The 27,722-nt window shown below is 36.4% G+C and overlaps 1 protein-coding gene across 3 annotated transcripts in view; it reads left to right on the top strand.

Moving 5' to 3' along the window:
* LOC110463563 (signal transducer and activator of transcription 5B-like) overlaps positions 1-21,911 on the top strand; it is a 33,414-nt gene extending 11,503 nt beyond the window's left edge. For all 3 annotated transcript variants that reach the window (XM_021518253.1, XM_021518252.1, XM_021518251.1), the window contains exons 10-22: positions 2,372-2,506; positions 4,711-4,846; positions 5,900-5,941; positions 6,791-6,871; positions 7,751-7,843; positions 8,828-8,963; positions 10,264-10,328; positions 10,877-10,971; positions 11,452-11,594; positions 12,188-12,343; positions 13,109-13,175; positions 14,906-14,995; positions 18,736-21,911. In XM_021518253.1, the coding sequence (XP_021373928.1) occupies positions 2,372-2,506; positions 4,711-4,846; positions 5,900-5,941; positions 6,791-6,871; positions 7,751-7,843; positions 8,828-8,963; positions 10,264-10,328; positions 10,877-10,971; positions 11,452-11,594; positions 12,188-12,343; positions 13,109-13,175; positions 14,906-14,995; positions 18,736-18,913 (1,417 nt within the window). In that variant the 3' untranslated portion in view covers positions 18,914-21,911. The remainder of the gene's footprint in view (positions 1-2,371; positions 2,507-4,710; positions 4,847-5,899; positions 5,942-6,790; positions 6,872-7,750; positions 7,844-8,827; positions 8,964-10,263; positions 10,329-10,876; positions 10,972-11,451; positions 11,595-12,187; positions 12,344-13,108; positions 13,176-14,905; positions 14,996-18,735) is intronic.
* Positions 21,912-27,722: the final 5,811 nt, after the last annotated feature.

Here is a 27,722-nt window from a genome sequence, read left to right as displayed (position 1 = left end):
GAGGTCACATATATTCTCTCTAGTCACAGGGGACAGTAGTGTGGTCCCATATATTCTCTCTAGTCACATGGTACAGTAGCGAGGTCACTAATTTTCTCTCTTGTCACATGGCACAGTAGCAATGTCACATATCTCCTCTCTAGTCACAGGGGACAGTAGTGAGGTCCCATATATTCTCTCTAGTCACATGGTACAGTAGCAATGTCACATATCTCCTCTCTAGTCACAGGGTACAGAAGTGAGGTCACATATATTCTCTCTAGTCACAGGGTACAGTAGTGTGGTCCCATATATTCTCTCTAGTCACATGGTACAGTAGTGAGGTCACATATATTCTCTCTAGTCACAGTGTACAGTATTAATGTCACATATATTCTCTAGTCACAAGGTACAGTAGTGAGGTCACATATATTCTCTCTAATCACAGGGTACAGTAGTGAGGTCACATATATTCTCTCTAGTCACATGGTACAGTAGTGAGGTCACATATATTCTCTAGTCACAGGGTACAGTAGTGAGGTCCCATATATTCTCTCTAGTCACAAGGTACAGTAGTGAGGTCACATATATTCTCTCTAATCACAGGGTACAGTAGTGAGGTCACATATATTCTCTCTAGTCACAAGGTACAGTAGAAATGTCACATATCTCCTCTCTAATCACAAGGTACAGTAGTGAGGTCACATATATTCTCTCTAGTCACAGGGTACAGTAGCAATGTCACATATCTCCTCTCTAGTCACAAGATACAGTACTCAACTGTTGTGATTTTAAATATTTCCTCTCTAGTGGAAGGTATGGTAGTGGTATCACATATTTTACTTATATTTTTAGGTCACCTGAGCTTTAGCTCAAGTGACCTATTGCTATCCGTTTTTCGTCCGTCGTCGTCCGTCGTCCGTCGTCCGTCGTCCGTTAACATTTTACATTTCAAACTTAAAGTCAAGTTCTGCTAGGCCGATTGAACTGAAAGTTGGTAGGAATGATCGCCTCATGGTCCTGACAAAGTGTTGTTATTTTTCGGGTCGATCAAAAATCCAATATGGCCGCCACGGCCGCCATTTTGAAAACCTATTTCAAACTTAAAGTCAAGTTCTGCTGGACCGATTGAACTGAAAGTTGGTAGGAATGATCGCCTCATGGTCCTGACAAAGTGTTGTTATTTTTCGGGTCGATCAGAAATCCAATATGGCCGCCACGGCCGCCATTTTGAAAACCTATTTCAAACTTAAAGTCAAGTTCTGCTGGACCGATTGAACTGAAAGTTGGTAGGAATGATCGCCTCATGGTCCTGACAAAGTGTTGTTATTTTTCGGGTCGTTCAGAAATCCAATATGGCCGCCATGGCCGCCATTTTGAAAAACTATTTCAAACTTAAAGTCAAGTTCTGCTGGGCAGATTGAACTGAGAGTTTGTAGGAATGATCGACTCATGGTCCTGACAAAGTGTTGTTATTTTTCAGGTCAATCAGAAATCCAATATGGCCACCATGGCCGCCATTTTGAAAACCTATTTCAAACTTAAAGTCAAGTTCTGCTAGGCCGATTGAACTAAAACTTTGTAGGAATGATTGACTCATGGTCCTGACAAAGTGTTGTTATTTTTCGGGTCGATCAGAAATCCAATATGGCCGCCACGGCCGCCATTTTGAAAATAGCTATTTCAAACTTAAAGTCAAGTTCTGCTGGGCCGATTGAACTGAAAGTTGGTAGGAATGATCGACTCATGGTCCTGACAAAGTGTTGTTATTTTTCAGGTCAATCAGAAATCCAATATGGCCACCACAGCCGCTATTTTGTAAATACCTATTCTAAACTTAAAAACAATTTCTAATAGGCCGATCTTATTTAAAATCGGTCTAGGAATGATCAGCTCATGGTCCTGACAAAGTTAAGTTAACATTATACTTAACTACTTTTTACTCAAATTGGTACATATTTCAACAACAAAAATAAATACTGTAGGACTCAGGTGACCGTTAAGGCCCATTGGCCTCTTGTTATATATATAAATAAAACAAAACACTGAAGACTAAATCTCACTAGTACTTTTGCCCAAATTTGGGCTCTTCTGGTGATTAGATCTATCGGGGATCAATCTAGGTTTTAAGGGAAATTACCCTTTTTCAGATTTGGGGGAAATTAAAATTTTGTTACGAGGCTCTAGCATTATGAAAGTTAAAGATAAATGTTTTGTCCGACATACATGTTTGCAGTATATTTCAATTTATAAACAATTTTAAGCTTAAAATTGTAGAATTTTTGTCTATATATGTATATATCACATATTTGGGTTTATGAAGTGAAAGCTCGCAAAGGTATTTGTCCATAATAATCTCCAATAACTGATGCATTCTGGATTTCTGTTCTAGCACATTCATTGTGGAATCCCAGCCACCTCAAGTTCTGAAGAAAGAGTCACGATTTACAGCAACCGTCCGCTTACTGGTGGGAGGTAAACTCAACATCCACATGTCACCACCCACTGTCAAATCATCTATAATCAGGTAAGTACAGGACAGTAAACTCAATATCTTCCTGTCAAAAACCCACCATTAGAAGGGAGGCAAACACAATATCCTCATGTCACTACCCACTGTTAAGTGGGAGGTAAACACAAGATCTTCATTTTACTTTCTACTGTTAACTCAACATCCTCATGTCATCAACCTACTGTTAAATGGGAGGTAAACTCAATATCCTCATGTCACAACCTACTATTAAGTGGGAGGTAAACTCAACAACCTCATGACACAACCTACTGTTAAGTGGGAGGTAAACTCAACATCCTCATGTCACAACCTACTATTAAGTGGGAGGTAAACACAACATCCTCATGTCACAACCTAATATTAAGTGGGAGGTTAACACAACATCCTCATGTCACAACCTACTATTAAGTGGGAGGTAAACCTAACATCCTCATGTCACAACCTACTATAAAGTGAGAGGTAAACTCAACATCCTCATGTCACCAACCTACTGTTAGGTGGGAGGTAAACTCAATATCCTCATGTCACAACCTACTATTAAGTGGGAGGTAAACACAACATCCTCATGACACAACCTACTATTAAGTGGGAGGTAAACTCAACATCCTCATGTCATCAACCTACTATTAAGTGGGAGGTAAACTCAACATCCTCATGTCACCAACCTACTGTTAAGCAGGAGGTAAACTCAACATCCTCATGTCACAACCTACTATTAAATGAGAGGTAAACTCAACATCCTCATGTCATCAACCTACTATTAAGTGGGAGGTAAACTCAACATCCTCATGTCACTAGCCTATACTGTTAAGTGGGAGGTAAACACATCCACTGTCATCACTCATTCAATTCATCCTATAAGTACAAGGAGGTATATTCAACAGCCTCATCATATTATGTAGGTTGACTGATACATTATGCAAAGTACTAGTAGATATATATTCATATAAATTCTTTAGAATTGATTGTAAAATCAAATTTAAATATCCTGCTTATATTTTGATTAAACAATGACTTATTCAAGTTGCCATGGTCACAGTGTAAATATATGAAGCACAAAAGTAAGGTACTGCATAATTCTATTATTGGAAGAGAAAAAGTAGATGTTATTATTGATCCTATTAAATAAACTGATGTCTCCCTAACAAAATTACACCACTATATAGCTTAGCACCAAGTGAGCATAGTTATCAGTACCTAACGCAAAAGACAAGTTTCATACATATATCAACTTATAAACAAATGTACAGTACTGTGAAATGCAGCTGATTAGAAGGTCAACTAAACACAGATTTTTATATTATCCAGGGTTCAGTGTTAACAGATTGGAGTGTAGTTGGATATAACTTAACTGAAGGTAGTCCTAATACGCGATCACACGTGCTATTTAAAACACTCTGCAGTCCTGATAAACTGATGCTAAGAAGGGTACTTCATGCATTGTCTTTGAAATTTTTGAAATTCAAATTTTTTAATTGGTATAATAAATCACTCCTGGTGACCATGTGTACTTGAAACCACAGGTGAAAATACAGGTATATCTATCATGAAATATACTCTTTGAAATCACACTTTACCTATATACCTAATTCCAACAGATGATATACAGTCATCTCTGATCAACTGACAGGGTTATGATCACCACACCGTGACATTAGAACAATAAGATTAGGTAGAGTCAGTCCGGTGAGCCTTGACCACTGACCTGACTGGAGACCTTATAAATTACTAATATATAAACAATGGAGGATTAACCACCTATTGTTTAGAGTAACACCCAATTGCATATACAGATATTCAAACTGCTGGCAAGGGCCAGGGAAGCCATAGAAAATCATAGTTCAAGGGATGGTTGATTTTAAAAGGAAACCCAGATAAGATTGAGGAAAATCTTCAAAAACATTGGTCCAGATTATTTTTGGACACAGAAAAAGGGTGTTGCCCAGGCAACTAGGGCAACTAGGGCAACACCCCTGGGTCAAAGCTTATCATCCACCAATTCATCTCTATATAGGTCGAGTGAGATTATATCTTATATTTATTTAAGGTGTGTTATCATAAAGGTCTGATTGGGATAATACACATATTTTTATTTATCAAAAATGTGTTTGAAGTGTTCATAATTTCCAAATCCAATTTACCCTAGCACTGCAGTCTGAGAGACAGCTGTTAATCAACAAAATGGTTGTCTGCATATTTGTTTTAATTTTTTGCTGTAGCGAACAACAAGCAAGAGCGTTGCTGAAGAACGACACCCACGCTAAGAGTGATACAAGTGGTGAGATCCTCAACAACAATGGGACAATGGAGTACCACCAGGCCAAGGGAGAGCTCAGCATTACCTTCCGTAACATGGTCAGTTATATCTTCACACAGAAACCTATCAATCTTACATCTAAAAACAGGGTTGTAATAGTGTATATCTTAATGGCTGAAATAGCGTACATCTTAAACTGTAGTCTTAATAGTGTACATCTTAAACTGGAGTCTTAATAGTGTACATCTTAAACTGGAGTCTTAATAGTGTACATCTTAAACTGGAGTCTTAATACTGTACATCTTAAAACATGGCTGAAATAGTGTACATCTTAAACTGGAGTCTTAATAGTGTACATCTTAAACTGGAGTCTTAATAGTGTACATCTTAAAGCAGGGTTGAAATACTGTCCATCTTAAAATGAGTCTTAATACTGTACAACTAAAAACAGGGTTGTAATAGTGTATAACCTAAAAGCAGGGTTGTAATAATTAATGTACATCTGAAACAGGGTTGTAATAATGTACATCTTAAAACAGGGTTGTAATAATGTACATCTTAAAACAGGGTTGTAATAGTGTATAACCTAAAAGCAGGGTTGTAATAATTAATGTACATCTTAAAACAGGGTTGTAATAATGTACATCTTAAAACAGGGTTGTAATAATGTACATCTTAAAACAGGGTTGTAATAATGTACATCTTAAAACATGGTCATAATACTGCACATGTTAGTCAAGCCTCTTAATCTTAATACCATCCAGTTTAATAACAGACTTGAAATACAATTCCATTTTATGCTATCTTATTATACCTAAGTTACGTACTTTGTCAAATGCTTTGAACAATCTTGAAACTTCAGCGAAATTGAAATGTTTAATTTGTCAATTGTTTTCCACAATCTTTCCATGATCATCGAATTCAAATCCATTTTCGTTAATTTGAAGTCATTTAAAATAAGAAAATTAAGATAAATAGAAATTGTCTTCTCGTGGTAGTGGGTACCTGTCAGAGCATGTTCTTATTGACATGGTATCTGTTGGCAGTTTTACAGCCAAAAGCTCATAATAACCTATGGAGTGTAATCTTGTTAGTGTAATGCATTGATTCAACAAAAAAACTTTCATTTTTCTGGGTTTTTTCTTTTGCAGTCATTGAAGAAGATCAAACGAGCGGACAAGAAAGGCTCAGAAGTATGTAGCTATTGTGACGACGTTATATTTATATTGATTAGTTCCCCACTTATATAATCCATAATTATTTTTTCATATTATTCCACACAAGTGATTGGCCAGGAGTGCATCACGTGTCCACCGACAAAAACCGATATTGGTTTGGAGCGCATAATTTCTGTGGAAGGACTGAATGTTTCTAAAAATAGAATTATGACGTGTCTCCAAACATTGCACTGTCCCGCTGCCGAAATATATTTGCTGTGTTTTTTTTGTCAGATTGCTTACATCACTGTTTTGAAAATAATAAAACAATTGTAGCCTTTAACTTCGGTCGATACCTCGATTAAGTCGATAAATCCAGGTATAGACCTCAGCCAAAGGCTATAATTGAATAGTGTTTTTGTAATGGACATGACAGTCGTCTGCTGGATAACTGAACTACTCAATAGTGAATCGGACGTAATACCAATTAACCAATCTATCAATCAATTGACATGTTTTCATTTGTGGGGTCTCGTGTTTGCTTCACTGTTATAGCTACCAACTCCATTACAACATAATTATCAAAAACCCAGACAAATGATGTATAATTATTTCTGGTCAAAAATTACCTTTATCATCTTCCTCCTTTGAATTTGTGAAGTACAGTTACTTTTGTTTTTACTTAATATATATATACATATGTTATGTTCTAATGAGTCAAGTTGACCGTTCATAAAAGCAATTTTCTTATGAACACAAAGTCATTACAGTTTTACGAATTTTTCTATCAACTGAACTTACCAGTGCAAAGTGGAGGTGCTTTGGGCCTTATCTTTGAACTCTGACCTTTCGTGATCTTTACTATGTGATCTCTGACTTCCACAGGCAGTAACGGAAGAGAAGTTCTGTGTGCTGTTCCAGTCAGATTTCCAGATTGGCAATGGGGAGCTCATGTTTCAGGTTTGGGTAAGTCAAGACAGTGTACAGTATATTTCACTTAATCTCAAATCCCATCTGTCAGAAAATTGGATGTGTTTAACTAATGGCTGAAAACAGAAGTATTGGCTGCCGTTTGGTTAGAAATGGCAATAAATGATATAATTGAGGTTTTCGTTGACTTGGTTTTCACAATGTGATAATGATTACCCTTGAAATATACCTGTAATGTAACATGTGATATTGATTACCTTTGAAATATACCTGTAATGTAACATATGATATTGATTACCTTTGAAATAAACCGGTAATGTAACATGTGATAATGATTACCCTTGAAATATACCAGTAATGTAACATGTGATATTGATTACCTTTGAAATATACCTGTAATGTAACATGTGATATTGATTACTCTTGAAATATACCTGGAATGTAACATGTAAAAGCCTCAGAATAGAAATAATGAGCCATTATATAAATTTGTTGAAAATAAATAACATTGAAAAAATTCAAAGGTTACAGAGGTCAAAGATATGTATTTGTGGATAAGGGGTTTATATATTTTATAAAATATAATCATAGTTTCATAGTTTCCACATACAATTTTCCTTCCACATCCATTCCTAAATTTACAGCACACTTGGCACTTTCATTTGAAAATTCGTTGGTGAAGACAGTTACAGACCTGTCAAAACGTACAGCAGATCTTGATATGGGCTTACCTGTACTCGTGATCACCTTTGGTTTTCCTGGTTGATAAGTTAAACTTTCTTCAGAAAGTCCAGCAGCTGTACGATATTGAATTTTTGAAATCTAGATACTTTGGTTTACAACAGGTTGCCCAGAAATACAATTTATTTAGATAAATGAATGGGGGTAGGTAATCAGAAAATATCATTTTTGCAGACACTGTCATTGCCTGTCGTTGTGACTGTTCACGGTAACCAGGAATGCAACGCTATGGCAACTGCTCTGTGGGACAACCAATTTGCTGAGCCGGTAAGTAAAGTGTGTTATACTGGTACAAAGATTAATCTCAGTCAGGATGTTGTATGATATTTGCCCGTCTTTGGTATTTTTAGGTCACCTGGGACAAAGTCTCAAGTGACCTATTGCGATCGCCTTTTGTCCGGTGTCATGCGTCCGTAAACAATTTACATTTTCGACTTCTTCTCCAAAACCCCTGAACCAATTTCAATGAAACTTTGCAGAAACCTTCCATGGCCAAAGGTCAACCAAAATTGTGAATTATATGATCCCCAGCCCCAAGGGACCTGACAGGCAGGGGCCAAAAAGGGTCAAATTGACCAAAATTTCAAAAATCTTCTTCTCAAGATCAAGATATGGCAGAATCAAATACTCTTCATATCTATGGAAGGGTCTTAAGGTGCTTTACCAAAATTCAGCTGACTGACAGAACCACTATTTGTACATAGTACATATACTACCCAGAACTTTTACACAACTTTTGCATTATATGTAGTTCAAGTTACCTTTGTTACAAAATGATTTCTTTTTCCTATGGCAACATTGATAACGTCAGATTTTACATAAATCAGGTGACTGTTAAGGCCCATTGTTTGTACTTTAATAGTCTATCAACAAAAGAAGGTCATTTAGTCCACAGTAAATGATGATGCAGTCGGTGACTAAGGGAGGCCAGCTCAGAACAGAAAGTGATAGGGTAAAAGAGGGGCATATTATGCCACACTAGAGATTTTATATGGCTTATTCTTTCCCTGCATGAGCCAACAGGGGGATTGCATGATGTAACAAATGTTGATCTCTGTAAGGATTTGATGTGACCATGTCTTTTATCTCATTACAGTTGGTCTTAAGTAACATGTGATCGTACAGGGGATTTATTCTTCATGCTAGGTTTATTCAGGCTTGGTATGATAGAATCTAAATCTTACTGGATCTTTCGTAAAGCTTGACACTGGAGAACTTCCTGTATTCAATGTGCCAGCTGTTCCCTTTCAGGGCCGCACCCCGTTCGCAGTTCCAGACTCTGTTCCGTGGTGTCAGGTGGCTGAACTACTCAATGGAAAGTTCCAGGCCGCCACTGGTCGTGGGTTGACAGCAGAAAATCTGTCCTACCTAGCCATCAAAGCCTTTGGTAGGTTCAATGTATAGAAGGTTGTGAATACTGGAGAAAAATATGCTTAGACTATCATGTGAGATGGTATATATGTATATGAGAGGTTGGATTTTGTATGTTTTGTGTATGAGAGGTTGGCTTTTGATTGTTTTCTGTATGAGAGTTTAGATTTTGTATGTTTTGTATAAGAGAGGTTGGCTTTTGATTGTTTTGTGTATGAGAGGTTGGATTTTGTATAACTTGTGTATGACAGGTTGGATTTTGTATAACTTGTGTATGAGAGGTTAGATTTTGATTTTTTTTTGTGTATGAGAGGTTGGATTTTGTATGTTTTGTGTATGAGAGGGGAGATTTTGTATATTTTGTGTATGAGAGGGGAGATTTTGTATATTTTGTGTATGAGAGGTTGGATTTTGTATGTTTTGTGTATGACAGGTTGGATTTTGTATAACTTGTGTATGAGAGGTTAGATTTTGATTTTTTTTTGTGTATGAGAGGTTGTATTTTGTATGTTTTGTGTATGATGTTGGATTTTGTATATTTTGTGTATGAGAGGGGAGATTTTGTATGTTTTGTGTATGAGAGGGGGGATTTTGTATATTTTGTGTATGAGGTTGGATTTTGTATGTTTTGTGTATGAGAGGGGAGATGTTGTATATTTTGTGTATGAGGTTGGATTTTGTATGTATTGTGTATGAAAGGTTAGATTTTGTATGTTTTGTGTATGAGAGGTGAGATTTTGTATGTTTTGTGTATGAAAGGTTAGATTTTGTATGTTTTGTGTATGAGAGGTTAGATTTTGTATACTTTGTGTATGAGAGGTGAGATTTTGTATATTTTGTGTATGAGGTTAGATTTTGTATGAGAGGTTAGATTTTGTATGTTTTGTGTATGAGAGGTGAGATTTTGTATGTTTTGTGTATGAAAGGTTAGATTTTGTATGTTTTGTGTATGAGAGGTTAGATGTTGTATTTTTTGTGTATGACAGGTTATATTTGGTTTGTTGTGTGTATGAGAGGTTGGAGGTGTTCTCAGCTCCCCTTTTTTTTAGAGAAAAAAGAAAAGTGTTGATATAGGAAGACAATGGCAAAACAATTATAGTCTGTTTCATACTTAGCCCAAACTGTGTGACTTGTATCTTTTCTGTGTATGTGATATTTCTTGGATATATATTTATTTAGTTTAGTAATGTTTTGAGGGGTATGAAATTGTAAATGATAATAATTGTAAGTAATTCATTTCCTGAGAACAAGCCATTTTGTTCATGAAAGATTGGATTTTGTTTATGTTTGTGAAAGTTTAAATTTCGTACTTGTAGGAGGTCAGATCAAACCCGGGGAGGACTTCTCACAAAGACTAATATCGTGGTCGATGTTCAACAAGGTCAGTATCATAGAACTCGGCCTAGGTATTTTAAGAAAGCATTATTGGCGAAAGTAAATCAAGGGATCTTTTTTTAATTTATCCACTAAACATTCATACATTCAGCAGAAAAAAAATATTGTTCAAGTACAAGCAATAAGTTTATCTGAGGTTGCCTAGAGATCAATAGTATACCGGTACAATTCTTTCATTGCATTGATTACATAGTAAGAAGTACTTCATTTTGTGGGATAATGTTGGCGGAATTTCTTCATGAAAGAAATTTCAGGGTTGAAGTTTTGCAAAACTCGGTTAATTACAAATAGTACATATATATATATTAGAAGGGAAACAATTTTGCAGGGTCTATATTTTTCACGCTTATATCAGAAATTTTCGTCCAATTGTTATCGAGTAATGTGTCGAAAACTTTTAAGGCAGAAGAATAATAATAATAACAAGAAACGGAATAAAACCAATAAGTCCTCTACTTTGTTTGGGGGACTTAACTAGATATCTGTTGTGTGACTCTGACAGACCCTTAGATGAATTTGTGTTGGTATTGACAGGACGCTTTATCCGCTCGTAACTTCACATTCTGGGAGTGGTTCTACAACGTAATGAAACTGACGGAGGAACACCTCAAACCTACGTGGATGGACGGGTAAGTGTTATTTTAGAAAGATTTTTATTTGTTGCAAATTATGCTGTTAATTTGTTAAACTACATACTGTTCCTGTACAAACTGTCTGACATGATATGTTTGCTGTGTACAAACATTCCTGGTGTTTGTGGTTGCTATAGTACCACAAAAAATAAATATGAAAAATGTATTTGTTATACTTGAAAGTTTGTACCCCAAAACAACCTGAATTGCTTCAAACCACAAAGAAAAGTATCGGCGAACATTGCATGTTATATTTTAGCAGTTAATTCTAAAGTAAGCGTTCATGCTTTAGATGTTTCTGTACACAGTTTACTACTGCATATAGTATGAGAGTACCAGTTTATTGAAGTGTTATTCTTTAAAAAAATTGAAAATACACTAAATTTACAGTATACTGTTTGGGCACAAATCTTTTGCAAACTTATGATCCTATCCAGAAAATGTAATTAGTTTGTGGATTTGAATGTTTGGGAACAGGTCAGTGATTGGGTTTATCAGCAAGAACTCTGCTCAAGAATGGTTGATGACCAAACCCAATGGAACGTTCCTGCTGAGGTTCAGCGACTCTGAGACGGGTGGGATCACAATAGCATGGGTAGCTGATGATCCTTCTAAAACAGGTACATCTTTTCTTCTATATCACTATCTCCCTTTATTCTATTTTGTCATCTTCTTATATCAAATTCTTCCTCTTCTCTCATTTCTTCTTTCTCATCTTCTTCCTCTTTTCTGTTATTTCTTCTTTCCAATTTTTAAGCCCCTCCTGGCGAGAGCCGAGCAGCTTATTGATTCTGTCCAGAGAGCGAAATGACGGACCCACTTCCGTTCGGGATACGTGCGCATAATTCAGTCTTGCATGCTTCCGCTATATAGTTTCGTTATCGTAAATAGAAAGTAGAATCTCTGACACTCACCTTTGGGTCTTCTGATACTCTTCTCCAAACAAAATGTTTATCTCTGGTGCATTCTACGAGTGTTCTGGTGGTGAAATTTGTGCACTGGGTTTGAGCGTTTTAGCAACTCGGTTTGAGGAGTGTTTGTTTTCGTGACTCTGATTCGAGAAAGCACATGTGAACGCTGTCTGTATACAGTCCAGCTTTTTAGGTCACCTGAGCTTTGCCTTTATCTTTAATTCCTTTCGTAAAAGATTTTTTTTTTTTAACCAAATGGAATGAGAATATAATATCAAGAGCGCCTGACTTTTTCATTACAGGAGAGAGGTCTGTTTGGAACCTGGCTCCTTACGGCCGTAAAGATTTCATAATTCGCAGCCTGTCTGATCGAATCAAGGACCTGGATGCTCTTGTTACCCTCTATCCAAACATATCTAAATCACAAGCCTTTGGGAAATACTACACAGCTGTATCAGGTAGGTACGGTGCTGAACAGGTCTATGTCATAGGCCCATGAAAAATATTAAACTGGAGTTTCTAAATTTTAGAAGAGACACAGATGTACTTAAAATGATAGATGCTTGCTCTTTGTTAATTGAAAAATGTCACTGCAGCTTCAACTTTTCAATGCCAGGACTGTACAAACTGTTACTGTGAACCATCTATCACCATTCACATCTAAATCCACCATTGAGTTTATGCCCTGGTGCAGTATTCATCATCTGCCATCAATTTTTCATTTAAAAGACTGCTACCACAGAAAAGCTGAAGGGATTTAAACTAAATTTGACATTGATCATTATAGGCAAAGGGAAATCAATCTTGTGTTATTGAAGGGTTTGTCATTAACATTTATTTTCCAACACTACTTGTCCAGAATGGCAGAACAGATTTAAACCAAATTCAGTCTGGAACATTTTTAGGGTCAATGTTGTATAATTGGAGGGTTTGCCAACCCCAACACCCCTAGGCCTCCCATAATGGGGACAATAGAGGTGAAAATGTTTTAAGAAGTCCTTTCTAAAGTCAATGACAAACATTTTTTAGTGGACACATAACTTTGTCCCATTATTCTGCCCAACCAAGTCGTTGTTATTTATGTTTATGTTATGAAATATGATATTTCTTTTTAACATCTTTCCTGAATCTGACAAGCTTGTGTTCAGTGTTAAACTGCATTAGACTATTTATAAGAAATCCAATCAGCACAGTATTTGATAATTGTGTTTGGACTTTTCCAGAAAAACATAACGAAGTGAAGGATGGATATGTACCGAGCACACTGGTGGCCAGATTGCCCGACAGTCTGTGAGTATTTACAAACGCAAAAACTCTATATGATAAAAACAAAAGTTAAGTCTATCTGTCAGTGAATAGTTTTATTGTAAATATGCTTTATGAAAAAATTGCTTGGCGGTAAAACAGAGGTGTTGTAGTCCAGTTTCATCTAACATGGGTAAAGCTACAGTTTTCATTTCTAAAACTTAGGTCATGCTACAGATTTTCATCTATGAAACTTTGGAAATGCTACAGATTTCATCAATAAAACTTAAGTAACGCTACAGATTTCATCAATAAAACTTTAGTAACGCTACATTTTTCATCTATAAATCTTTGGTAATGCTACATATTTGATTTATAAAACTTGAGTTATACAACCCTGTAAAACCTGTGGGCAAGTACATCAAAAGTAAAACCTGTGGGCGAATACATCAAAAGTAAAACTTTTTGGCGAGTACATTAAAAGTAAAACCTGTGGGCGAGTACATCAAAGGTAAAACCTCTTGGCAAGTACATCAAAGGTAAAACCTGTGGGCAAGTACATTAAAAGTAAAACCTGTGGGCGAGTACATCAAAAGTAAAATTTGTGGGTGAGTACATTAAAAGTAAAACCTGTGGGCAAGTACATTAAAAGTAAAACCTGTGGGTGAGTACATTAAAAGTAAAACCTGTGGGCGAGTACATCAAAGTAAAACCTCTTGGCAAGTACATCAAAGGTAAAACCTGTGGGCAAGTACATCAAAAGTAAAACCTCTGGGCGAGTACATCAAAAGTAAAATTTGTGGGCGAGTACATCAAAAGTAAAACCTGTGGGCGAGTACATTAAAAGTAAAACCTGTGGGCAAGTACATCAAAGTAAAACCTGTGGGCGAGAGTACATCAAAAGTAAAACCTGTGGGCGAGTACATCAAAGTAAAACCTGTGGGCAAGTACATCAAAAGTAAAACCTGTGGGCGAGTACATTAAAAGTAAAACCTGTAGGCGAGTACATCAAAAGTAAAACCTCTGCGCAAATACATTAAAAGTAATCTATAGGCGAAAACATTGAATAAAACTAATAAATTGAGTGAAAAAGGACTAGGGGCGCTAAGGGTAATTTCTGGCCTCATCAGGGATTTTGAATTAAATGTTATATTCGTAATCTGGAATAAATGAAGTAGGCAAATATGAAATTTCAGTGGTTTAGGTGATATGGCATTACAAAGAGAGACATAAACCTGCAATTTTTCCATTTTGAAGGATATTAACTAAATGCTCTTCAAGTTTTGAAAGCCTCCGCATGCAACAGACAAAAAAATATTTGACATGCTTAAACATTGTCATACCAGCGTTTATTCCTTGAAAGGTATTTTTGTTTGTCACATTTCTGAGGCTTTCATTTCTGCATGAAGTGTCTTGCAGTCATTCTAACACACATACTTCGTAAATTTAATTGACAAGAAATGTTGAATTTGATCACCATGCACATTTTAGAGTGTATAAATAAATATGCTAATCTTATTGCTTTAAATCCAATATTTGTGCATTTTAATTTAAATTCCAAAGCCTGTGTTTCGTCACATACATAAGAGTCAAATTCTGTCTTACCGGGTATGTTCAAGATTTCGATGTTGGAACATTTGCGAATCAAAGTTTTCAAATTTTTCTTAGTAAAAATGTCCTGAAAAGTTCAAATCTTCGAAGTTTGACTGTATGTATTCATAAGTAAGTTGCCTCAGTAGAGTCTACAATATATTGTATCAATGTACCTTTCTCAGAGCAAATGCAGCACCGATGGATTACAACAATCCCCAGACTCCTCAAGGCTCACATCTCGGCCCGGACTCCCCCGTGTACGATCCCAACAGGTAGGATGTAATTCTGCAGATCAACCCTAGTGTAAACACTGTGCCTTATATGATATGTTCATGACTTTTATCCATAGGAATTCCTTATCATTTTGTAACATTAACAACTCAGACTTTGAATAGGTTTTTAGCTCAAGTGACCTATTGCTATCCATCTTCATCCATCGTGCGTCGTCCATTAACATTTTTCATTTTCAACTTAAGCTGAAATACTGGAAAAGGGATTTCATTAATATTTCATGAGAAGGTTACTGACATCTCACTGACAAAGTGTTGTTATTTTTCGGGTCAATCAGAAATCCAATATGGCCACCACAGCCGTCATTTTGAAAAACTATTTCAAACTTAAAGTCATGTTCTACTGGGCCGATTGAACTGAAACTTAATAGGAATGATCGATTCTCCTGTCAAAGTGTCGTTCCTTTTTTTGGGTCGACCAGAAATCCAATATGGCTGCCACGGCTGCCATTTTAAAAATAACTATTTCAAACTTGAAGTCAAGTTCTGCTGGGCTGATTGAACTGAAACTTGGTAGGAATGACCGACTTATGGTCCTGACAAAGTGTCGTTATTTTTCGGGTCAATCAAAAATCCAATATGGCCGCCACGGCCGCCATTTTGAAAAACTATTTCAAACTTTAAGTCAAGTTCTGCTGGGCAGATTGAACTGAAACTTGGTAGGAATGATCGACTTATGGTCCTGACAAAGTTTTGTTCTTTTTTGGGTCAATCAGAAATCCAATATGGCTGCCACTGCCGCCATTTTGAAAAAGCTATTTCAAACTTAAAGTCAAGTTCTAATGGGCCGATTAAACTGAAACTTTGCAGGAATGATTGACTCATGGTCCTGACAAAGTGTTGTTATTTTTCGGGTCGATCAGAAATCCAATTTGGCCGCCACGGCCGCTATTTTGAAAATAACTATTTCAAACAAACTAACTGAAACTCGGTCTAGGAATGATCAGCTCATGGTCCTGACAAACTTAAGTTAACGTTATACTTAACTATTTTTTACTCAAATTGGTACATATTTCAACAACAAAAATAAACCCTGTAGGACTCAGGTGACCGTTAAGGCCCATGGGCCTCTTGTTTTTTTAAACATTTAATACTAAAAGTCTTATTATTACTTTATTTTTGTGTGAAAGAATAGTTTTTTTGTTAATTCTTTAGGAGAATTAGGCATGTGTTTTTCTGTGAATGATAATTCTATAGATAATTAATATTAATGTTCAAATAGCATGAAATATAGCATTCTCTAATTCACAAATTTGCAATCAATGCTTAAATCAGTTTATATGAAATAAATATTTATGCAAATTAGTAGTAATCTACAGTACCTGTACTATTCTACTGATTAAACATTCAGTCAAGACTTGTCTGTTATACGCCCTCCCAGAATGAATTTTTATTCCCATTAAATTAACAAAAAAAATCTGCAATATCTTGTCCCCATTATTGCCATAGTACCGGGTATTTGTAAAACTGCAGATTTTAAATTTTATAAAAAATAAAGAAAAAATTCACTATATATATGTTTAGACTGTGACTTCTTTAAATTTGCACAAGGCGTTTTCAGATGTTTTGGAAAAAATATTAAGTTTACCTGAATCTGAATTTTAATGAAAAGTAAATTACATGTGTTTTTCATTATTTAAGCAAATTGAATTGAGGGACATATTTACTGCTCATTAAAGAAACAATTTGCATGACCACAGCCTGAGGATAAAATCAGTTTGATTATGTCAGTCTTCAGTTGAATGTATTCACACCAGTAAAATTCTGTACTACTATAATGTGTTTGTGAAACCAGAACATATGTTTATCTCATACCCGGCCATGTAAGATAACCTATCTTACATGGGCGGACGTCACAATAGCTCAACAATGACGTGACGTCACGAATTTGGAAAAGGCCGATGCTGCAGTGTGGAAAAGGCAACGTGATGAAATAAAAATCTTTTACGATATATTTACCGTACACGGTCAAAAGATGAGATTATTTTTTCTGGGCAAACTCTGGGGTATGCTAAATCTCGCAGACGAACTCGTTTTCGTCAAAAAAGTTCAGGGGAAAAATTGATATTTTCAAAATGGTAGCCAGTATCATTTTCATGGTTTCTGTGCTTAATACTCTTTCATGCCTAAGGGTGTAGGATAGGGACATCCCACCCTCTGGATTTTCAAATTCAGCATAACCCTCAGCACAGCCTCAGGTTTTACCAAATTTGAAAACCCCTCAGGTGCAATTTCCCTATCCTTCACCCCTTGGCATGAAAGAGTCTTATAGTTTATCATGAACATGCTTATTGTGCATTCTTCCCTTGATGCAATTAAGTAATTTGTGTTGTCTGACAAGGAAATTTCTGATAAACATCAAACTCTGTAATAAACCATATCTTCTATAGTTTAATATCATAGATCCCTATGGGTTTATTAGCTCACCTGGCACGAAGTGAGCTTATGCCGTGGTGCGGCGTCTGTCGTCTGTCCGTCCGGCGTCCGGCGTCAATATTTTACTTTAAACGACTTCTTCTTAATAACCAAAAGGTTTAGGGTGATGATATTTGGCCAGAAGCAAACTGGGATGAAGGGCTACGAAGTTTGTTAAAATTAATGACCGTAAGCCATTTTCAAGGTCACAGGGGTCAAATATGTGAAAAACTTTAAACATCTTCTCGATAACCAAACTGCCCAGGGAGATGATATTTGGCCAGTAGCATGCTTGGGTGAAGAGCTACCAAGTTTGTTCAAATAAATGACCTTCAATTATATTCAAGGTCACAGGGGTCAATTGTCTTAAAAACCTTTTAACAACTTCTTCTGAATAACCAAAATGCCCAGGGTGATGATATTTGGCCTGTAGCATGCTGACATGAAGGGCTACAAAGTTTGTTCAAATGAATGTCCTTCACCCATATTCAAGGTCACAGGGGTCATATATGTTAAAAGATTTAAACAACTTCTTCCCAATAACCCAAATGCCCAGGGTGATGATATTTGGCCAGTATCATGCTGACATGAAGGGCTACAAAGTTTGTTCAAATGAATGACCTTCACCCATTTTCAAGGTCACATGGGTCAAATATGTTAATTTTTTTAAACATCTTCTTCTCGATAACCAAAAGGCCCAGGGTGATGATATTAGGCCAGTAGCATGCTGTGATCAAGGGCTACCAAGTTTGTTTAAATGTATGACCTTGAATCATATTCAAGGTCGCAAGGAGCAAATATGTTCAAAATATTTAAACAACTTGTTCTGAATAACCAAAAGGCTCAGGATGTTGATATTTAGTCAGTAGCATGCTGGGATCAAGGACTACTATGTTTGACTTATATTCAAGGTCACAGGAGTCAAATTTGTTTAAAATCTTTAAACGACCTCTTCTGAATAACCATGGGTTCCAGGATATTAATACTTTGCAAATTGCATCCTGAGATGAAAGGCTATACAATTTGTTCAACATAATGACTTTGTTTGACTTTCAATCACAGAGGTGGAATGTTTAAAAAAAAAATGGGTCTTTTGAATGAATTTTAATCATAAATACTGATATTTTGCCTGTAGCTTTATTTGAGATCACTTTTAAGGTTACAAGTGTGAGATTTATACCAGGTGAGCGATGCAGGCCCATTGGGCCTCTTGTTATAATTGTGTTGTACAGATGATGTAACTTATTGACGTTTACCAAGATTTATAACTGAAGACTAAGAAAAGCCTGTACACATTCTATTTCCAGTGTCGGCATGGCTCAGAATCACCTACAACCAATCGATGAGGACATGGATGATTCCGGTGCATTTGATCCGTCGCTGTTGCTGTCGGCAACAATGACTGACTATAGTCCTGATGATATCAACGACATCAGTGACATAAACATTGCGGAGTTCCTCAAATCTATGTCACAGAAAAAGTGAATGGTTTGACTACAAATTATACATGGATCTGCTGGTTGGAGGAAATATGTAGAATACTTTTTACAACTTTGTACCATTTATTTTGATGTACTGGTACTTCATAATAAACATTTTTAACAAAATATTTCAATTCATTATATTTTTACCAGTGATATATTAGCAATTGCCAGTGTGAAGTTATCAAATCGAGTATTGACCAATCAGAATGGTTCTTTCTATTTACTGCATTAATAATTCTGCTCAGATGCAGGTGGAGTGACAGTTGAATAGTGGTTGTTTTGCTACACCTTTGCTACATAAACCAATGTACATAATTTACTACACAATCGATATTCTTTTTGTCTGCAAGCATAGCAAAATACTTGAGGATATTTGTCATCAAACATTGCAAAATACTTGAGGGTATTGTCATCAAACATTGCAAAATACTTCAGGGTAATAGCAGAACATTCAAAATAGCATGCCTTGTTGTCAAGCATAAATAATGTCATCAGAATAATGGTGCCAAAGATCGCACTATTAATCCCACCTCTTTCTTGATCTAGTAACATTTGCATGTTTCTACTTAAAAAATGTATTACATAGAAACTTAATGGGGGATAGAAATTTAATCGTTTTCCCATTGAATACCATAAATACATTTCACTTGTATGACAGACTATACCAATTTTTTCACTTGTATTTTGCATTTAGATATAACCTTATAAAGGTAATTGTTTGGGATGATGCGCAAAAATTATAAAAAAAATGATAAGAGGTGGCATTCTGAAGGAAGCCTCGGGATACAGGATTTCAGCCAAGATTTCTCTGTCTGTTAATTGACTAAAGAAAACTTACTGTTTTATTGAGTGACAGTATGCTAACTGTTTAACCAATAACAGTCACTAATATATTTGGAAGTGACAAGGAATGGCATTAATATACTGGAGATGACAAACAGTGTTATAAATAACGTGGAAAACCCGTAAGTTTTATATCAAAGATCATTTAGAAGTAATTTTAGCGTATAGGCCAGTCAAACTTCAAAAAAGAAAATAAAAAAAAGAAAATTATCACCTGTGTATGAGCTTTCTGTTTTTTTGTATAAATTATTATTTTGATAATATGTTACTTTACATATAAGACTTGTTCATAAGATACAGGTTGGCTCCAGATAAGTCGAGGAATTATAAATTATTCTCACTTCTTACTTTACAAGAAATTACACCTTGTTGTTTGACATGAGCATTTGTGCAATGGAAGTTAGAAGGCATGATATTATAGTTTTTATCATGGTAACAGACATTTGTTGGATATCATCTGATCATTGTTAGTTTTCCGCTTTTGCAAAGTGGTTGCTATTTTTTAAGATCGTCAGTAATTTTGATGTTTTGCAAAGTGGTTTCTATTTTTTAAGATCACCAGTACTTTTCATTTTTTGCAAAGTGGTTGCTATTTTTTAACTATTATACCATTAACCAAAGTCTTTTAAACCTATTACATCAACAGTATTTTTGTATATTTTTCTTTATATTGAAATTTGTGATTTTGTTTTTAAATAGAGACAACTGATGATCACAAAGTCAAGATTCTAATTTTGTAAAGAAATAATCCCATACAGTATAATGTGTTTTGGGATGCCTCCAGTTTTATGCCATAGGTTACAATTATAGTAGTAAAAATCTGAAGTTTCTGAATAATGTCAATTATAGCATTCTCTATACTCCAGTACTACAGTACTACGCTCACTTTCGATCTCTGCACCCCTGGATATGTCATAGCAAAATTGAAGGCACACAGCTAGCTATTTGATTGGACTCGGGTAAAGAAACCTGACCAATTGTTAGGCAGATACATAAACCTTTGAAGATTACAAAGGAGTGACAACCCGCTTAAAAGCCAGTCTACTGTACCGTTACGCGACCGCAAAATTCTTTTGATGTTCATCAAAGGATCGAACAAGTCTTCTCTTCTCTTTTACAAGGTGGTACACACTGAGCCTTCAATTTTGCCACGACATATTCCAGGGGTGCAGAGAGTGTTAGTAGAGGCAACACTGAACACCTGGGCCCCTCTCATGTATATGCATTAGCCCTTACATCTGGCCATGTGCCCCTATCATGTAAATGTGTTAGCACTTTACACCTAGGCCCCTCTCATGTATATGTGGTAGCCCTTACAGCTGGGCCCCTCTCATGTATACGTGGTAGCCCTAACATCTGGGCCCCTTTCACGTATTTATATATATGGCCTCTGTCGTATATAATAAATTATGTATAACTTTAACACCTGGTCCCTTCTGGTATATATGGTTCTTGCTACTGTCACAAAATCTGTGGCTGATCTTAGGCTTATTTGGCCTCAGTTGAAAGCTTGTCAGCCTGTAATGAGGCAGGGTGGTGCATCTCTACAGATCTTGGTGTCCTATTGGGGTCATTGTTGGCTCCCCTACACATAAGGCACTATATATTTTTAATCTTACAGTTTACTGTTGATATTTAAATTTGTGTCTTATTGATATTTAAATTTGTTCTAAAGAAGACACATGTCCAATATGTCCAAACTAGTCAACAATAGATTACATGTAAAGCTATAAACTGTTTTGCATTGTCAGTCGTCTTTACTAGTTTGTTAGCTTGTAATTACAACACTTTCAGGAGTAAATAGATTCAGAACTCTGATTTTTTCCATGGAACTCAAAATTCTTGTACAAAGCATGGACTAGAATTTGTCCAACCCCTAATTCCATGTTAACTTTTTAACTGAATACCTGTAGCTTACTCTGTTTGCCCTATGAATATTTCTTATTAGTTATTGCATAATTTGCTTTTGATATAGATATGCAATGAGAAACATGTTCATAAAAGTAGAATATTACGTGTAATAGTTATGTTGCTGTATAAAATGAAAATATGTATACATGTTAATACTGGCTATGGCCATGTCACTGATTTGTACTGAAAAAATAGAATTATTTCACATAGGAGTTTGAGCTCAATAAAAGATGATTTTAGCCTCACTTGTGTCCATTTATTAGCTCACCTGGCCCAAAGGGCCATGTGAGCTTAAGCCGTACTGCGGCGTCCGGCCGTCAACTTTTTCTTTTGAACGACTTCTGAAGAAGAACTGTAGGACCTAGGGTCATGATATTTGGCCAGTAGGTACCTGGGATGGAGTGCTATATAGTTTCCTCATTAAAATGGTCTTGACCTACTTTCAAGGTCACAGCAGTCAAATATGTGAACATTTCAAACAACAATTTCCTTAGAACCATTTGAACTAGAGTCATGATACTTTGGTATGTTATGTAGACCAGCAGTGCAAATATTTTTCACAGTTACAGTTATGAGGTCAAAGGTCAACTTTAAATACTAGTCGGGGGTCAAATGTCAACTTTGATTAAAAGCTTTAACAATCTTCTTCTCAAGTTCCATAAGGCCCAGGGTCATGATATTTGGCCAGTAGGTAGCTGGGATGGAGTGCTATAAAACTTCCTCATTAAAATGACCTTGACCTACTTTCAAGGTCACTGGGGTTAAATATGTTAAAAACTTCAAACAATATCCCAAGAACCATTTGGACTAGTGTCATGATACTCGGGTATGTTATGTAGAACATCAGTGCAAATATTTTTCTCAATTACAGTAATGATGTCAAAGGTCAACTTTAAGTTCAAGTTGGGGTCAAAGGTCAACATGAGTCAAAGGCTTTAACAACCTTTTCAATTTCCATAAGGCTCAGGGTTATGATATTTGGCCAGTAGGTACCTGGGATGAAGTGTTATAAATTTTCCTCATTAAAATGACCTTGACCTACTTCCAAGGTTTCTGGTGTCAATTATGTTAAAAACTTCAAACAACAATATCCTAAGAACCATTTGGACTAGAGTCATGATACTTCGGTATGTTATGTAGACCAGCTGTGTGAATTGTTTTCTTTATTACAGTAATGAGGTCAAAGGTCAACTTTAAATGCAAGTCGGGAGTCAAAGGTCAATATGAGTTAAAAGCTTTAACATTAAAATTTCAAGTGTCAAACAACAATATCTTCAGAACCGTTTAAGAGATGTTAAAATGCCTTGTGTTCTAGTTACAAAATTTGGTCTTAAGTTACCTATATGTCAGTTGAATGTAACAAAAGAAACAGGTGAGCGATACAGGCCCTCTGGGCCTCTTGTTTATATATGTAGCATAGCTGTCAACCCTCCCTCATTAGGAGGGAGACTCCCTCATTTTGACCAAAATTTACCAATCTACCTGAAATTACCAATCTACCTGAAAACTCCCTCATTCAAGTCCAAACTCCCACAAACTCAAAATTTTCATCCTGTTGTCAAATGATCTCCTAGTTACTGTAGGGTGTGTGTAATGATCATAACAGGTTTGTTTGAATCAAATGAATTCTTTTTGGAGTAATTTTGATGCATACAAACTAAAAAAGGGAAAGATAAATTGAGCAAAGCAGTTTCAGTCACGTTTTATGCACTTATTTCTCCCTAGAAATGTGGAATGAGGGAGATCTTGCTCATTGGAGGTTTCAGAGGTTGACACCTATGCATTTTGTAGTGTTTATTAGCTTAGCTTGCAGTTGCAATGACAAAATTAAAATATGTGTTGAAGTCCTAGCTATTCAATAACTGCTGTGTTCTATTTACGGTAATAAATGTCAAGGGCCTGGTGATAAAACAATGGCACTGAACACAGGTGGACATTCTGTGGCATCAGTTTCATAAACTTAACTTGAGATTTTCCATAGGAAACATTTTTGGAGTTAAGGAAACATCTTGATTTTAGGAGATAGAGTCATCGTTCGTCAGTGAAACGTGGGAAAAATTAATGTAACAGCAACATTCCAACCCATCCGACCATTCTAATCTGTCTATGACCATGGGAGACACATAACACAAGATTTCTCAGCACATCTCCACTGTAAAGATGTCTTGGCCGTATAAATCTTGTAGGAAACTTGTTTTGTCCAGAATGCAGTCATACAAATGTAGCGTCTTTGTTCTTTTCTCCAGTAAAACGTAATCGTAGTAATGGGTGTCCATATTACAAAAGTCAAACCAAATTCATAGATGTACAATGTTATGTTGACATTGTGTGTACTCTATGTTTGAACCACACTGTATTCACTCCCTCTCTCCGTATTACAAACTTCACACGGGGATTCTTTTAAAAGTGTTCCCGATTAACTTTTGAAAACTAGCTTGGAAACTTGATGATTTTTTTTCACAATGCTAACCGAATTCGACCCTTTAAAGTCTGTTCACACGGATAGTTACAATGCTCAAGCAAATCAGAATTACAGAATTTTAATCCGTTCTTATCCCATTGTTTCAAACGTTTCCAACTGAAAGCAAACGATAAAACAACTTAAATCTTAGTGACCTTAGATATTTCCTCCTTCAGCATATTCTTATTCTGCATAAGTAGGTAGTTGTGTCGGCAGAAAAAGCATCCAATAACTTGAACTTAGTAAACATTTCCTTCTTGCATAAAGATTTAGGCTTTCTTCATAACCATGGAACCCCTACCTATATATTTTCATAATACATATGTATTACCATCTTTCAGAATACCGGTTGTAATGAAAAGATTTTTTATTGGATTCTGATAAACAACGTCTTATCACTGGTTCTTCTATTGCTTCACCAAGCCATTATCCATAATTCTCGGTACCATTGAATTTGGGGTATCAATTGCATTGTTTCACTTCAGCCTCCAGGAGTGAAGTTAATGGAATGTGGATTTAGAAGAACTTGGAGATCTTTTGATCAAACCGCTGAAACCTGTTTCTTCTATTAGAAATTTTGACTTGCCCACTCTTTACCATACACCATTCCACACAGAAGGAATGCATTTGTTCCCTTATATAAATCAAAGAGCTCTTAAATATCGACTACAATATATGTTTGTAAATTATGTTACAGAATACTTTGTGACACTTGACAATGACCAGGACCAAGTTCCTGGTTGACATATGCATTATCTTTGCTTATTTCGGTGGCAAGATTTTCCAGGAAGCTGTTGGCATGGGAACAATTCGCGCCGCTCTACCAGCCAACTTTTTTTCAAGAGGTTTGATATGGAGCTTATCAGGACCTTTTTTAGCCCACCATCATCTGATGGTGGGCTATTCAAATCACCCTGCGTCCATCGTCCGTCCATCGTCCGTCCGTAAACAATTCTTGTTATCGCTATTTCTCAAGAAGTACTAGAGGGATCTTTCTCAAATTTTATATGTAGGGTTCCCTTGATCCTAAGCTGTGCAGGGCATTTTTTTGAGACTGATCAGATAAACAACATGGCCGTCAGGTAGCCATCTTGGATTTGATAGTGGGGGTTTGTTACCGCTATTTCTCCGGTAGAACTAGAGGGATCTTAAATTTTATATGTAGGTTCCCCTTGATCCTAAGCTGTGCAGGGCATTTTTTTGAGACTGATCAGATAAACAACATGGCCGACAGGTAGCCATCTTGGATTTGATAGTGTGGGTTTGTTACCGCTATTTCTCCGGTAGAACTAGAGGGATCTTAAATTTTATATGTAGGTTCCCCTTGGTCCTAGCTGTGCAGGGCAATTTTAGAGACTGATCGGATAAACAACATGGCCGACAGGCAGCCATCTTGGATTTTGATAGTGAAAGTTTGTTATCGCTATTTCTCGGGAAGTACGGGAGGGATCTTTCTCAAATTTTAAATGTAGGTTCCCCTTGATCCCTCGTTGTGTATGTTATATTTTGAGACTGATCATAAAAACAAAATGGATTAAAAGAAGAACTAAACAGATCTTTCTCATATTGCAATGATCGATTCTATTTCTTTCACATTAAGTACTGTACTAGTAAATATGTGAAATGACAAACTCACTTTGAAGGTTGGCTTTCATACACATCAGTATTAAGTTTAGATCAAAAGTTACCTCAAGGTGCATTTACTGTTAACATGACTCGATCAAACAGATTAGAGGAAAGAAGAGAAAAGATCGAACTGACAAAGAACTAATGAAGATGGTACAAAGGTGTTATCAAAACTCTTTATAATGCCCCTTGTTCAACTCTCAGGCGATTTACTTGAGTAAATAATCAGCATCAGCTTAAGTCGTATCTCAATCTCTCATTTACCCTGGAGATGCTGGAAACATGGCCAACACGAACAGCTTACTATTAAGCTGTTCCAAACCTGAATATTCTCTTTGGCTTTCTTGAAAGTAGCATCCCTACTTCCCCAAGCTTCCATAATCGACAGAATTGTTCCACGTATCGACCGTTGAAGACAAAAATGCAAATAGTTTCGAGAGATGCATGTATATCAAGGCTATAGGCAAGTGTTGTGGTCGCCATCATAATCTCATTAGAAAATATTCTTTCCGATTGTCACTTTCCCCAGCTGACCGCATTCAGGACGTGAACTTACTTGGATTTGATGTAGATACCCAAGATGCCGAGGAATACGTGGCCTTATTCTTTATATATTCTCCTCGTACTTATTTTAGGGGTTCTCAATGTACATCTTTCTCCATTTTATTTGTTTGCCTTACTCTTGTTTGGCTATATTTTGCTCTTTTATATCTTGTCAAACATATAATATGGGCGTTTATGGACACGACTGATTTTTTAATTTTTAGCAATTTCCCTCCATTGGTTCCACTCATCAACAAGAGGTATAGGTATCAGGGAATATGCCAGACCCCAAGGCCAATCCAGGATCAATTCTAATATCATGACTGCATTCGTCTCTTTTTGCCCAGCATTTGTATATATATAGTTTTGGGGTGGGGATCTCAACTGTTTCTAAGTTGTGACCCAGGGGTTAAGTCTGCAAAGGTGGGGCAGACCCTGGGATCAATTCTAATATCACGACTGCATTCGTCTCTTTATGCCCAACAATTGTATAGATAGTTTTGGGGTTTTGTACAAGATTTGTACAATTTTGAATCCCCACCACCTAGGAATGCTTCCAATCAAATATGGTTGATATCCATCTCTTAATTCCAGAGAAGAAGTCGCTTAAAGCAATATAGCCAAATTGCCCCCTTTTGGCCCCGCCCCTCAGCCCCAAGATTTGTACAATGTTGAATCCCCACCTAGAATGCTTCCAATCAAATATGGTTGATATCCATTTCTTAGTTCCAAAGAAGAAGTTGCTTAAAGCAATATAGCCTAATTGCCTGCTTTTGGCCCCGCCCTTTGTACAATTTTGAATCCCTACCACCTAGAAATGCTTCCAGTCAAATTTAGTTAAATTCCAATCAGTGGTTAAGAAGAAGTCGTTTAAATAAATTGTTGATGGACGTACGACGGACGCCACGGTACGGCATAAGCTCACCTTGGTCCTTTGGACCCGGTGAGCTATAACAATACTTCAATTTTCATTCAAATATAAGCTTTTATAAACCTAGAAACCAATTTTTAACAATTTATGAAAACTACACCATAGAATATGATAATCTAGCTGTACCATTTCTTAGGACCGCAGGGGTTAAATCAACCTCATTCAATTAAGAAATGTTTGTTCTTCCTCAATAATGTTTTTGACCAAATTTTGGAAATCCACTCTGCAATTAGAGGGTATTAGCGTCTTAAAGCAAAGTATTCAATAATTTTCCTATTTGGGGCCAGGCCTTCCTAGACCCAGGGGTCGAACCAGCCTCATTTATTCAGGAAATTATTGCCCTCCCCCAATGAAGTTTCAGAGCAAATTCGGTTAAAATCGTCTCTGGTTTATAGGAGATGCATTTTAAAGCAAAATTTTAGCTAAGTTCCCCTTCAGGGCCCCACCTCCCTGGCCTCAGGGGTCGAACCAACCTCATTTATTTACCGATTGCTC

Source organism: Mizuhopecten yessoensis, unplaced genomic scaffold, assembly GCF_002113885.1.
Source record: "Mizuhopecten yessoensis strain PY_sf001 unplaced genomic scaffold, ASM211388v2 scaffold10917, whole genome shotgun sequence".
NCBI classification, from domain to species: Eukaryota; Metazoa; Mollusca; class Bivalvia; order Pectinida; family Pectinidae; genus Mizuhopecten; species Mizuhopecten yessoensis.
Note: the sequence above shows the minus strand (reverse complement) of the source record. Positions and strands in the feature narration are given on the sequence as shown.